Source organism: Pezoporus wallicus, unplaced genomic scaffold (assembly GCF_028554395.1).
Source record: "Pezoporus wallicus isolate ANWC-B61680 ecotype Strahan unplaced genomic scaffold, APGP_CSIRO_Pwel_v1 contig_10711, whole genome shotgun sequence".
In the NCBI taxonomy this organism is placed as follows: Eukaryota; Metazoa; Chordata; class Aves; order Psittaciformes; family Psittacidae; genus Pezoporus; species Pezoporus wallicus.
The window spans coordinates 271,905-284,601 of NW_026638325.1; the positions used below are offsets into that span (position 1 = coordinate 271,905).

The window sequence follows — 12,697 nt, forward strand, 5'->3', positions numbered from 1 at the left end:
TGCTGTGCAGCACCAATCTGTGATAACCAAACACCCAGCCCCTCAGAAAAACAGCATCCAAAGGCAGATGGTTCTCTCTAAGGAGAAAAAAAAAAAGCCAAATTCTTGTGGTTTGCACAATGTGCATCCCGAAAGTAGCGTTTGTTAAAGCGCTTTTTGGCTCTTTGAACGTGGCTTTGCAATGCCAGCACCTCGTTCTGCCTGTAAACAGGCTGAAGTTTCTGCTGCCTTTATGCCCTTTTAAATCAAGGAAAGGAAGGGGAATTTGTCATAGGATGTAAGCAGGTTTGTAAAGAAAAAGGCACAGCCACATTGGTCCCTGGTGTTGCCTGAGCCAAAAATGACATCTCAAGGTTTAATCTTGATGCAGTTTGTGTGTGTGTGGGGGAATTGCACAAATGTGCTGCTTGCACCTAGAGCTGCCTACAGCCCCTCTGATAGTCACAGGACCTGAGTGAGTAGAAATCAGCTTTTCCTGCTGCCTGTGGGAAGGGCACCGGGTGCTGGAAGCCCAAACACTTTGCAGAGCAGCATCCTGCCGCAGTGCAAGAAGCGGCCCCGCTGCGGCAGCGCCGGAGCCAAGCGCTGCTGCGGGCGCTGAGCCGGTGGCCGAGGCTCCTGCACAATTCCCTCTCATCCCTCTTTCTGATTTCTTCCCCCCCCCCCCCGCCCCAAGCACAGGCTGGAGTGAAACGACCTTGACTCCGGGGCGTTCTCAATGTAAAGCCTGCGCTGAGCTCGCAGCCCACCAGCAGCCTCTCCCCCTCCTGCAAAGGGCTTTTGTGCTCGAGGAGCGGCAGAGCTCCCTTTTGAATGCTCTACGTGCCATAAATGATGTGGGGTTTTTTATTCTGGAGCTGATCGCTCGTAAACCTTCACTCTTCCTCTCATTTATCCTGTTCAGGCTCACGGAGGTGTCGGCTCGTCCCTCCTCTAGCAGAAGGATGCTGCCACTGAAACCAGCTTTCCAGAAGCGCTCAGTAACCGGAGCTGCCGCGGCCACCTTCGAGCTGCACCGACTCGGTGCCTCGGCTGCTTCCAGAGACTCGGTGGGAGCAATTGGGCTCTGAGCTCTTCTGAAACCTGGCCTGGCGAGCCCTGCCATAGGGGGAACGCTCCAAGAGGAAACAGGTCCAAAATCTGTGTGTGTCATCTCTTGTAAGTGTAAAAATACGACACTTGAGCTGTGCCCTGGGTGCATTCTTTCAAACCAACAAGTCTTTGCGGCGTTCCCTCCTCGTCGTCTCCTTTCCTGTGGAAACGGGCCCATTTGGGGATTCACGTGGTAGATAATTGTAATGGTCCCCCCGGCCTTTAAAATCTATGAATCACTCCAGTATCTGGGCACTTTATGCACATTAGTGAATTAATCCTTACAGCCTCTCTGCAAGGGAGGGAATTATCGTTGTCATTGCTCAGATGGGAAATGGGTGAGATGGAGCCCCGATCTGCGCGAGAACTGGGGGGTCACATCACTCACCAGCAGTAACAGCTATAACCTTTGGGCACCCAGCCCTTCGGGGCACCCGTGACCCCGCATTAGTTACCTCGGCCGTTGTGCTGAGCGAACGGGGAATATCTCTCCAGCCTGCCAAGCGGCTGGAAATCCATCTGAGCCCTGTCAGCGGTGAGATGGATGGCTGGGGCGTAGGCAGCAGGTCTGCCGCAGCCGGGAAGAGCCGCGGGGACGTGCTGCTCGGATGCTGGGTGGGCTGGGATGAGTGCAGGAGGTCCAGCATCTCCCCATGGCCTTGGCCTTGCTCTCCCGTGTCTTTCCCACCAGGAGGTTCCCCAAAGTGAAGGAGGTGGGTACCCCTCGCCCATGGAGGTGACAGGAGAGCAAGGCAAAGCCCTGCAGTCCTGCATCCAACTCTGGGGCATCAACACAAGAGGGATGTGGAGCTGTTGGAGTGAGGCCACAAAGATGCTGTGAGGGCTGGAGCAGCTCTGCTCTGGAACCAGGCTGGTTCAGCCTGGAGAAGAGAAGGCTCCTGAAGGGGAGACCTTAGAGCAGCTCCAGGGCCTAAAGGGGCTACAGGAAACATGGAGAGGGGCTTTGGACAGGGGCCTGTAGGGAGAGGCCAAGGAGAATGGCTTTAACCTGCCAGAGGGGAGACTGAGATGAGCTCTTAGGCACAAGCTCTTCCCTGTGAGGGTGCACAACACACAGGGTGCCCAGAGAAGCTTTGGCTGCCCCATCCCTGGCAGTGTTCAAGGCCAGGTTGGACAGGGCCTTGGAGCACCCTGCTCCAGTGGAAGGGGTCCCTGGCTGTGGCAGGGGCTGGAACTGGGTGAGCTTTAAGATCCCTTCCTCCCAAACCATTCCATGACTCTCTGATCCCCCCCATCCCCTCATCCCCGGCTGATCACGTCACAATCATTGCTTTAGGCCATCACCACAACCGGATGGACTTTGGAAGTCAAACCTGTTGTGGCTCCTTTTAAAATGGGTGACTTTGAGCTCGGTTCATCCACACTGGAGCTCTTGGTGCGCTCACTCCCCTCCCGCACCGCAGTTGCAGGCACGTGCTCTTTCCTTTCGTTTCCCCCCGTTTTCCAGGTGTTTCAACCATGTCAGGCAGCTCCGTGGTGTCCGTGCCCAGAGTTAACACCCACCGTGCTGGGTTTAAGGTTGGAGCAGCGTCTGTGTTAACGACAGCTGATTAATTCAGCTGTGCAATGAGCCTGATGGAGACGGATTTGGCTCCTCGCCCCTTTCAGTTCTGCTCCGTACCCCAGCTTGTGCTTTCGGTGCGGTAAAGTCTTCTCTTTACAACCAGGCAGCCGTGGAACAGCGTGTGCTGTTGTAGCCTACACCCGGTCTCTATTAAAACCACCTCTTGGCTGCATGGCTGGCCCAGGGTGTTTATGTGCTCTGCAAATGACTGTCAAGGTTAAAAAATAGCTGTGCTGGAGCTGCCGAAAGAGGCAGCGAGCGCCGGGGCTCGGCGTGGCCGTGGGCTTGGATGCGGTGGCTTCGACCCTCCTCCTGCAGCAGAGCTGGTTGGAAGCTGTGCAAAAAGCAAGGCAAAACCCCTCGCAAGCCCTGGTTCCTCCCGTTGTGCTTATTAAAGGCATGGAAAAAATCTCAGCCTGCCGAAGCGCGTCGGCCTCCTGCGTTTCTTCTCTGGCTCTTGCTCTAACGGCGGTGGTGCGTTGGTCCAGCTGGAAGGGTTGTGTCCTATTAAATAAAGCTTTTGAAGGGAGCACGTTTATTGATGGGGCTGTCACAGCCTGTTTGAGTGAGGAATGTGGAGTGGCCAGCTTTAGGCTGCCTCGAGTCTCTTTTCTCCCAAAAGCTGTTACAGTCTCTGGGGTAAATAAACCCAACCCTGTGCTTCCCAAAACCCCCACATGCCATCTGAAGGGAGAGAAAAGCAGGACTCGGGGCGGTGGGTGGTGTTGAAACTCAGGTTTTACTCAGCCCTGGGTGTGAAGCCCTTTGATTTTTCGTTATCCCAAAGAGTTCATAGTCTACCTCTTCCTTTTAATTCCGACACCCACAGAATAGCGGGCTGAAATAACACTGCTGGATGGCAGCTGCTGATGGAAGGAGATTAAATATTAAAGCCAATGCTGTGGCTTTAACTCATTCCATTTCCCCCCCCCTTCTCCCTCCTCTTCCCCCCTTTCTCCCCCCGCTTTCGTTCTCTGTGTAAAATGACATGATTTAGAACTGAAGTGCCAGACTCAGCCTCTAGGTTTCGGCGTTTGGAAATGTATGTGGAAAGATATATTGTGTCTGTGAGCATTTCTGTGCAGGGAAAAAGAGAGCTCCCCAGCCTGTGAGACCACATAAAGATGTTAAATAGAGCTGTAACACGCACCGAAAGCAGGGAAAGTGCCCTAGAAAAAATAAAAAGGGGGGGGGGGGAAGGATAAAGAAAAAAAAGGCAGCAGTGGAGCAAAATGAAACATTAAAATAAATTCAGGTATAGCAAAGCTGGGCTGAACCGTGCCCATGGTGGAGCCGGGGAGGGAAATGAGACCCCGTTCTCTGCCTCTTCCTTGTGCCACTTCCTGCATTGACCTAAGAATCTTGGGTCTAAACCAGAAGTGGGGATTTTCTTCCTTTTCCTTGTTCCCCTGGCTCAGGGTGCTCCGTATTCCGGGAGCAGCAGCCTCCTGCCTGCTCTGTATTCATCTGGAACCGGCTGCTCCTTGCTCCTCACCAAAACCCTGATTTATCTTTCTCTGCTTACCGTAACCCACCTATTCTCTTGTCATCGCAAGGGCGAGCGGGGATGGCAGCCGAGCCCCTTAAAAACCTGAGGTGCTTTTGGGGCTAGAAACATGACCAAGTGTCAGTGCCCCCCCTTTTCCCTCCCTGTGTCTCCCCCTTCTCCTTTTCCCCAAGAGCGATGCAAAACAATGCTGCAGATTCGGTCTTTTCCCATTGGGAAAAGGACGGCGGCGCTTCGCTCGCTTCTCCTTTGTTTGGGGATGCTTTGGAATGGCCGGGATTTGTAGCGCTGGTTGGAATGGAGGCTGTGTTTGGAGCAGAGCTGAGGGGTTTGGGGAGTTGCAGGGAATAAAGGAACCCAGGGCATGTGTGTCTTTAACAAAGCCATTAATAAATTGTAGTTAAGGTTTAGATGCGGACCGGGTCTGGGAGCAGCAGCGGGAAAGCTGCAGCGTGCCCACCTGGAATTACACAGCCAAAACCTCTTCTTCCTGCAATACCATTAGGACCCACGAGCTCTGAATTTGTGTTAACTTGAGCCCCGGCGACGAGTCATCACCAAAAGCACCTTCTCCTATAGCATGTTTGAAGGACGCTTTGATAACACCCTTATTGCACCGAAGGGGAAGATGGATGGGATGTGTGCGGATGCGCCTGTTGTCTCGGCATTGCTGTTCCTTCCCTCCACTAACATCCCTGCTATGTCACACAGCTCCCAGGAAGGCACCGTGGCAGCTTCCAAGCCTGGAAAACAGGGATTTGCTTAATAAAGGCAAATAAATCTGAGTTGTAAATAAGCATCGGCGAGAGCGAGCGCACCCGGGGCGTGATGCTCGAGCTGATTCACCGACACAGGTGGCTTTGGGTTGGGGTTGTTTGTTGGATGCTTTAAAGAGACTCACGCAATCAGGAGGCTTGGAAGGGAACTTAAAGATCATCTGAAAGACAAAAGGAAGGGGGAAAAGGGCAGGAATGTTTCACTGCAGCAGCAGCAGCTCTTTCTAGAAACGAGCCCGATGCCGCGCGGCTCCGGGATGCATAAAAATCCTGCGGTACGGCCCGAGCTGTGCCCTCAGCTCCCGCTTTGTCGCAGTCTATTAGGAGAGGCGCAATCCATCCTCGGGTCTTTATGATGATTTGCTTTAACCCCATCCCTGCCTCACCCCTTCCCCTGCCCTTTCCTTGATCCCGATGCTTGGGGCTGGTGCAGCCGTTCAAAGCAGCCCGTAACGGATGATGCTGCCCTTTTGTCTGGGTATCAGCCCCGCGCACTCGGCTCCCCTACCCGGCGCATCCCTAAAGCTATCACGGGTGGGATTTTATCCTGCAATTCAGGTGGAATTTCAGATGGAGTCTTTATGCTGCATCCCCCCTCTCCGTGTTCCACAGTGGCCGTGCTTCGGCTGCGCCATCGGCAAGCTGCACGGCGGGCATCTCGCTCCATCCTGCTCCATAAAGCCACAGCCTGGATGAGTGGGCAGGTGCCAGCTTTGCCACATACCATCCCAAAATCATTCCCTAACAGCCCCTAATTCATCCCTCCATTGGGCAGCAATAAAGGGGAGCCTCTCACCGAGTGAGCAGGGCGGGTTTACATCTCCGACATCGGTTGCAATGCTTAGCAAAATGTATTATCATCATCATTACTATTAGTATTAACAACAGTATTTGTCCCTCATCACCCAGAAGCCCCATGGAATGGCATTTTCCTTCCACACCCCACTTCCCACCCAACATGTCCCGCTCTGGTTTGGCTTTAACACTTGGCAGTGACTGCGTTACCGTTTCTCTCCGGGCGACTTTCCCTTCCTCCCCCTTCCCCATCCTCCTGCAGGATGTACCCGTTAAAGCCCCCCTGCATTTCTTCACCCCTCTCTCAATGGTTTCATTGCAGAGGTTTACAAACGAAGACCACCTGGCTGTTCATAAACACAAGCATGAGATGACATTGAAATTCGGCCCCGCTCGGACTGACTCAGTCATCATCGCAGGTATGCGGCGCTCCGAGCCAGGCCAGCGCGGGAAATGGGGCACATTAATACAGCATGACTGCAAGATTAATACCAGGGACCAGATGCACTGCAAAACGGCTCTACCTCCCATAAAACCCTCTTGTGATCTGCATTTAATCAGGAGGAAAGGAAAGCCAGAGGCTTCCAAGTTGCTATTTTTTTCCCTTTTTTATGGCAGTATCAGGTTTTGTGGGGTTTGGGCTCTTTTTTTTTTCCCCTCCTCCTCCTCCTCCTCTTTTTTTTTTTTTTCTAGCTCTCACCCTTTTTTATTAAGACTGGAAGATTTATGGCCAAAAGGGCTTTCACGTTCCTGCGTGTGCTTTGAGGACGAGGAGCACAAGCTGACAAACTCAGCTTCCTCTCCTCAGCCCAGGTGTCAATTTTGGTGAGCTTTTAGGCTAGCAGTTAATAAATTAAAGCACCATTGAGTGCACCAGTTTGTGCCTTTGCAGAGCCCAAATGAGGAGCTCCTGCAGCACGGGGTCAATGCAGCCTTTATAAGATTGGGAGAACAAAAGCACACCCCCCCCCATATATCGCTGTCTGGCAGCAGATCATTGCTGGTTACAGATACCCGCCTGCCTTGTCAGGCCCTGTTCAGTCAGGCTGCTTAGAAGGTTTGTGTTACCCCTGGCTGCAAAGGCTGTTGCTGAGAACAAGAAGAGAGGAGGAAATGCTTTGTGAAGCCTTCAGAGTTCAGAAGGGGAAATGGAGCTGAAGAGCCTGGCATCCTTTCCCTATCTCCAGCCCCACTTTGGTGTTGGAGCAGGAAACAGCAATTCAGTTGGTTCCGTAAAGCCTTCAACTTAATTGTAGCTGCAGGTAGGATCGTAGGAGAGCTGCTGCAGGCTTTGCTAGAAGGGCACAAAGCTTCCCCTTGGAGAGGCAGAGCAGGCTCCCGGAGGGAGATTTGGTTACAAGTGGGATGAGGCTCTTGGGAATGGATGGTGAAGAATTTGGGGCAGGGGCTGAAAGAACCCTCACATTCCTACAGATGCTTTTAGCTTCAGTTCCCCCCCTTTCTAAACAGGGTTCACAGCTTTTGCTTGCTCAATGCAGGGTGTAGCTTGGGCGGGTGGTGATGGGGGAGCAGGAACAGGGGATGGTCCCATCTCCAGCCAAAATTCCACCTGCTCCAACAGGGAGACAGCATTAAAATGATAGAATGGGTTGGGTTGGAAGGGACCTTAAAGCTTATCCGGTTCCAACCGCCTGCCAGGTACAGGGACACCTTCCACTAGAGCAGCTTGCTCAAAACCCTCCTCTTTGCAGCCCTCAGAGCTGTAGATTAAACCACGGAGTGATTCTATGATTCTCCCAGAGCTGTAGATTCCTCCTGTGCCCAAGCTCCAGCAGGTAAAACCATGGGTGGGATGCAGGGATTCAGTTTTAGCACAAGGAACACGGTCCAGCCCCTCTCCCAGCCCCTCTTGAGCCGATGCTCAGTGGGTTGCTCAGGGCTGAACCACAAAGAACATAATAAACCCCCCCAACTTCTTTAGCTGTGGGCAGTGCAGGACCAGCCTATTTAACGCTGCCTTTCCCTGGCTGAGATCTTGACGCAGCCTGAGCAGCCTGGGGGTTGCGGGGGCTATAAAGCATGCTGGTTTTGAGCAGCGAGATCCAGGCTGTTATTGCCCTACATTCCTAATGTCCTTTCTGGTTGGCTTTTATTAAGCCACCATTTTGTCTCTGGCTTTTCTTGTTCTCTCCCTCCCTGTTGCTTTGTGCCGAGCCCAGGGCAGCCGCCTGTGCGTGGATGTGCAGGAGGATTCAACGTGCGGCTCTCGCCGTGCTGAGCCTAAAGCAAGTCCTGAGGAATTGTCCTCTCTCTGCTGGTTAGAGCTGGTAGAGATTTGGGCTCTGGGCTGGTGTGCATGGCTTGGAAGGACATTGCTGAACAGGGAATGGTCCAGAAAGAGCCCGGAGAGCTGTTAAAGCCCTGGAAAAACCACCTCCTGCCGAGATCTTGAGCTGACTAAGTTTCTTGGTTTAATGACGAGAGATGTGTGGGTGGGGGGGAAGCAAAGTGTGCTCAGAGGAGACCTTTGCTTTATCGACAAAGGCAAGAGGTAGGGTTTGAACAGGCTGGGAATAACGTGTAGTCCTGTGACAGCGAGGGGAAGGAATCACCGGAGTGGCTTCCCGAAGACTCCCCACCCCTGGCTGGAAATGGAAGGGGATGTTTCCCATAGCCCCTTCAGCTCACGCATCACTCCCGCGGCTCGCCCGGGGAGCATCCGTGCCAAGCAGCTGATGTTTTATGCAGGAGGTCAGGCTAAACGATGCCAGGGATCCCCTTTGTGCTTCCGAATCCATGTGCTTCTGCTGCCAGATGGATTCTGTCGGTGCCGTGTGCTCGTGCCGGGTTCCCACTGGTACCTGGACTCCTGACCTAACGTCATGCGTGCAGCACGAGGCTCACCGGGAGCGGGGCCATTGCTTCCTGCTTTATAGCCTGGGTGATGGCCAGAGAGATCATGACTCAACGTGTTAATCTGGTGGAAAACGGGCCCCAGAGGGATGGCTTTGGACAGGGTGGTAACGATCAGCACTCCCACGGAGCCGCCTGTCCGAGGATGGGATTAATGCATGGAGACAGCACGGGGAGGGAAGCGGCTCTTCCCGGCTCTATTCCATACACTGGAGCTGCTCTAGTCAGCTGGTTCCCTTCTCATCACTCTCTATTTGTAAGATCTGCTGTTTCAGGGAGATGAAACCTCACTGATTTCCTTCCTCGCAGCAGCAATTCAGCTGAGGACAGGCGAAAGCCCGGGATGGGAGGGACAGCACACGAGCCACAGGCTGGGAATTCTGCAGCAATCACTGCCTGCGATGGTTATTTAGTACCAGAGAGACACAATCAATAAGGAATGAGTTCCCCCTTTCTGAATCGTCACGTAAGACACACACCTTAGCAGAAAAGCACCCAGGCTTCCACAACACCCCATATTCTGGGGGTCCCCAGAGGGGATTAGGGTGGTTCAGGATGTGTTTTCTCCCCTCTCTCTGACTGATGCTTGGTGTTACAACCCCAAACAGATCAGACTCCGACCCCGACTCGGTTCTTGAAGAACTGTGAAGAAGTGGGACTCTTCAATGAACTGGCCAGCTCCTTTGAGCACGAGTTCAAGAAAGCTGCAGAGGATGATGAGAAAAAGGCAAGAGGCAAAGGCCACTGTTGTGATAAAACAGAGCTTGGTGCATGTTGTGAGGGCTGGAGGGGGGACAGTGCTGCTCTGGTGAAAGGCATCAGAGGGTGTTGGAGTGTTGGAGGTGTAACAGCGGCTGTTGGAGGGTAACTTAGGGTCGTCTAGGATTTAATATGGAACTTCATTATTTGAACTCAGGTGACTTTGGCTGGTTATCCTGCAATCCGAGGCCTGGTGTGAGGGGATTTCGATGGTTTATTACCCCTTCGGTCTTTCACGTCAACAACCCCCCCCCCCCAGAAAGCCAAGACAGTGCCCAGCATACCTTGCACCTTGAGAAGGAGGTGCAGGAAAAGAGCCAGGACTCTGCTAAGCAGCAAAAATTCACTGAGCTTCCTTTGGGATGGAGATGCTGAAGGCTGATGCCTTTAAGGTGCAATCAGCAGGGATCAGCTCAGCTGTGCGCCTTTAGCATGTGAAGGGATGCAAACGAGAGCATGCAAACAGAGCAGGGGCTCCATGGAGGAGAGAGGCTGCTCCTAACAAAGAGCTCCTTCCTACGCAAGGTGGTATCGATTCAGGCTGCCCCTGCCAACCTGGGGAGCGCGGGGAGGGGGGTGAAGGACAAGGGGATCTCATCGGATAGCAGCTCATTAAGGCCATTTCCCCCTCCCTTTCGCAGGAGCTGAGGAGCAGCAGATGCGTGGTGGGCTCTTAGGCTGGCACATACATTTACTAAATTGATCTATGGGCGTCCATACGCTCGCAGTCAGCGGCGCTGCTCGGAAATAAACTGCAGGAGCAGAAGCCGCGTAAATCTTCCCTCCGATGGGCAACGGAGGAATTCAGAATTAAACCTGAAAACTGTCTTTCAGCCTCGCTCCTAATAACAGGGCTCTTTAAAGCAGAAATTGATCTCTCTCATTGGTATGCTGCACGGGCCTCCGCGGCGCGGCGCGGCTCTGACTTCCCTGCCTTTTGTTCTCGGCTCCGTGCAGGGGAGAAGGTGGCTTTTTGCTTGTGGTTTCCCATCGAAACGGTTGAGCAGCCCACAGTCTAGCCAGCTGGTTTCGAAGTCAGACCACCCATCTCCTAAGCTGTGCTACCCAAGAGCTGCAGCTGAGACCCTTGAGCTGTTCGCTGTTCCCTGGCTTTCGCTTCAGGATGCCTGCAGTCGAAATATTTCTGCCTTGCAGCCAGGCAAAGGGGGGTGTTGTGAAGCTTGGGGTGGTTTCAGGCATTAGGGGAGGCATTTTCCCTCCTAGAAAACCTCTGCAGAGGCGAGGTCCCCCAGCCCAGATGGCTTGTCACTCAGCAAACCTGGCCAGAGCTGCCTGCTGCATTTCTGAGATGCTTTCAACCGTTTGGCAGCATGGAGCCCTTGTTGCTGCTGCTGTTTGTGTTTTGTCCTCCCGTTCCAAGGGTGGTCTCGACACCAGCATGTTAATTAAAAACATAGACACAGCAGGAGCTTCCCTGGAGGCACTTTAAGTGGTTTGAAACTTTCCTGCATGTTAATCCCTTCTCCTTTGTGATTCCCAGTGCTTAAAGAGGGCAGGTAAATGGTTACTGCACCTACCGCAAGCAAAGCCCCTGCATAAATCAGTGCACCCCACTCCGAGCATCAGGCACATCCACAGATGCCTGGATTTACCCTCTTTGCTGCAGTTTTCCCTCCCTGGAGAGGACTTAAAATGCAGCAAAGGAGGAGGTTTAGGTTGGATGCTCGGACGAGCTGTCAGCGGTCGGGGCGAGTGAAGGAAAGCGCTGGGATTGATTGTGGAGGGAGGGAGACCAGGTTGGACAAACAGCTGTCAGGAATGATTTAGGAAGAGTTTCTCGTGGCCCGGATGGAAGGAGGGACCGACCTGGTGATTTGTGAGGTCTGTTGGAACCCAATTAAATGCAGCATCCTGCAGAGTCTTGCTCCGGTGCGTGCTCCTCCGGTGCTCCATCTTCTCCCTGGTCTCCTCTTCCTCCAGCTCTGAGGATGGGAGAGGTGGCCATTCCCTTTAGTTATCCCCCCACCTTATTGTCACTTATTGCCCTTTTCCTGTCCCCAGCAAGTCATGAACTGGTTAAAATGGGGCACGTGGCATTGCTGGAACTTGGGGTGGGGTGGGGTGGCAAGTTGCCAGGTTCAGGCATATGGTTGGGTTTTATTTTAATGGGGCGCTCATAGATATTTAATAACTTGCATGGCTCTTTGTTTGCTTTTGATAATCGGGTCATAAAATAATTCAGGCTGATTTATACAATGCTTTACAGCTCTGCTGTGAATGAAAGTGCCTTCTGGAACTCGCAGGCATTTGGCTTTGTTACCTGTTCTCCTGAGCAGAGCCCTTTGAGGAGGGGAAAAGAGCACCCAAAATCGAAACTATGGAAAGAATTGTGTGTGAGTTACTGAGGAAGCACGGAATGGTGCCATCCAGGGCAGAGACTGTCTTCTCCAGGCCTCTGTCTCTGTTTGGATGGGGCCGGCGCGGCCGCCTCGGGCTCCCAGATGCTCTTCAGTCCAGATAAATAATAATCCTTTGGCAGAGCCGTAGCAATTCCTCTGGGAGCAGCCCAGTGCTTCCCAAACAATGTGAGCTAATTGGCCTTTCAGTCTGTGGCTGCTTTCCTTGTAGAGTGCTGGAGCCCTGGACATGTCTCTGCCCTCCACCCCGGACATCAAGATAAAGGAGGAGGAGCCGGTAGAGGTGGACTCATCCCCACCAGACAGCCCTGCCTCTAACCCACAGTCACCACAGAACAAGGAGAAGGTAGGTCTCCTCCACCAGTGCCCCATGGAGATGTTGGCCTCTCCTCTGGATGAGAAGAAGCCTTTTCTCCACGTGGGTGTCAGGGCTGGATTTGGGCTTGTGAGGTGCCACTTGTCTTAGAAAGAAAGAGTAAAGTTTGTTTGCTGAAATACACATTTGCTGCCCTGAAGTCTCCGTGTGGATTTGGCTACTGCAGAAGGTCTTGCTTTCACCCTGGGAGTGCTTTGCTGGCAGGGCAAAAGTGACATACAACTAATGCATCTTCTGTGAGGCCAAGACCAGCTCCCTGTGTCCTGGAGGGCTGGTGATTCAGAGCAGATTAGTCATGGAATCATGGAATGGATTGGGTTGGAAGGGACCTTAAAGCTCATCCAGTTCCAGACCCCTGCATGGGCACAGACCCCTTCCACTAGAGTAGCTTGCTCCAAGCCCCTGTGTCCAACCTGGCCTTGAACACTGCCCAGGATGGGGCAGCCACAGCTTCTCTGGGCACCCTGTGCCAGCACCTCAGTTCCCTCACAGGGAAGAGCTTCTGCCTAAGAGCTCATCTCAGTCTCCCCTCGGGCAGGTTGAAGCCATTCCCCT

The 12,697-nt window shown here is 53.2% G+C and overlaps 1 protein-coding gene across 2 annotated transcripts in view; it reads left to right on the plus strand.

The window, feature by feature from the left end:
• Positions 1–12,697, plus strand: part of ATF7 (activating transcription factor 7) — a 52,992-nt gene that overhangs the window by 26,606 nt on the left and 13,689 nt on the right. The window contains exons 2-5 of one of the 2 annotated variants that reach the window (XM_057410360.1): positions 905–1,158; positions 6,078–6,174; positions 9,238–9,356; positions 11,978–12,112. In XM_057410360.1, the coding sequence (XP_057266343.1) occupies positions 6,126–6,174; positions 9,238–9,356; positions 11,978–12,112 (303 nt within the window). In that variant the 5' untranslated portion in view covers positions 905–1,158; positions 6,078–6,125. The remainder of the gene's footprint in view (positions 1–904; positions 1,159–6,077; positions 6,175–9,237; positions 9,357–11,977; positions 12,113–12,697) is intronic. The other variant, XM_057410359.1, reaches the window with a different exon arrangement.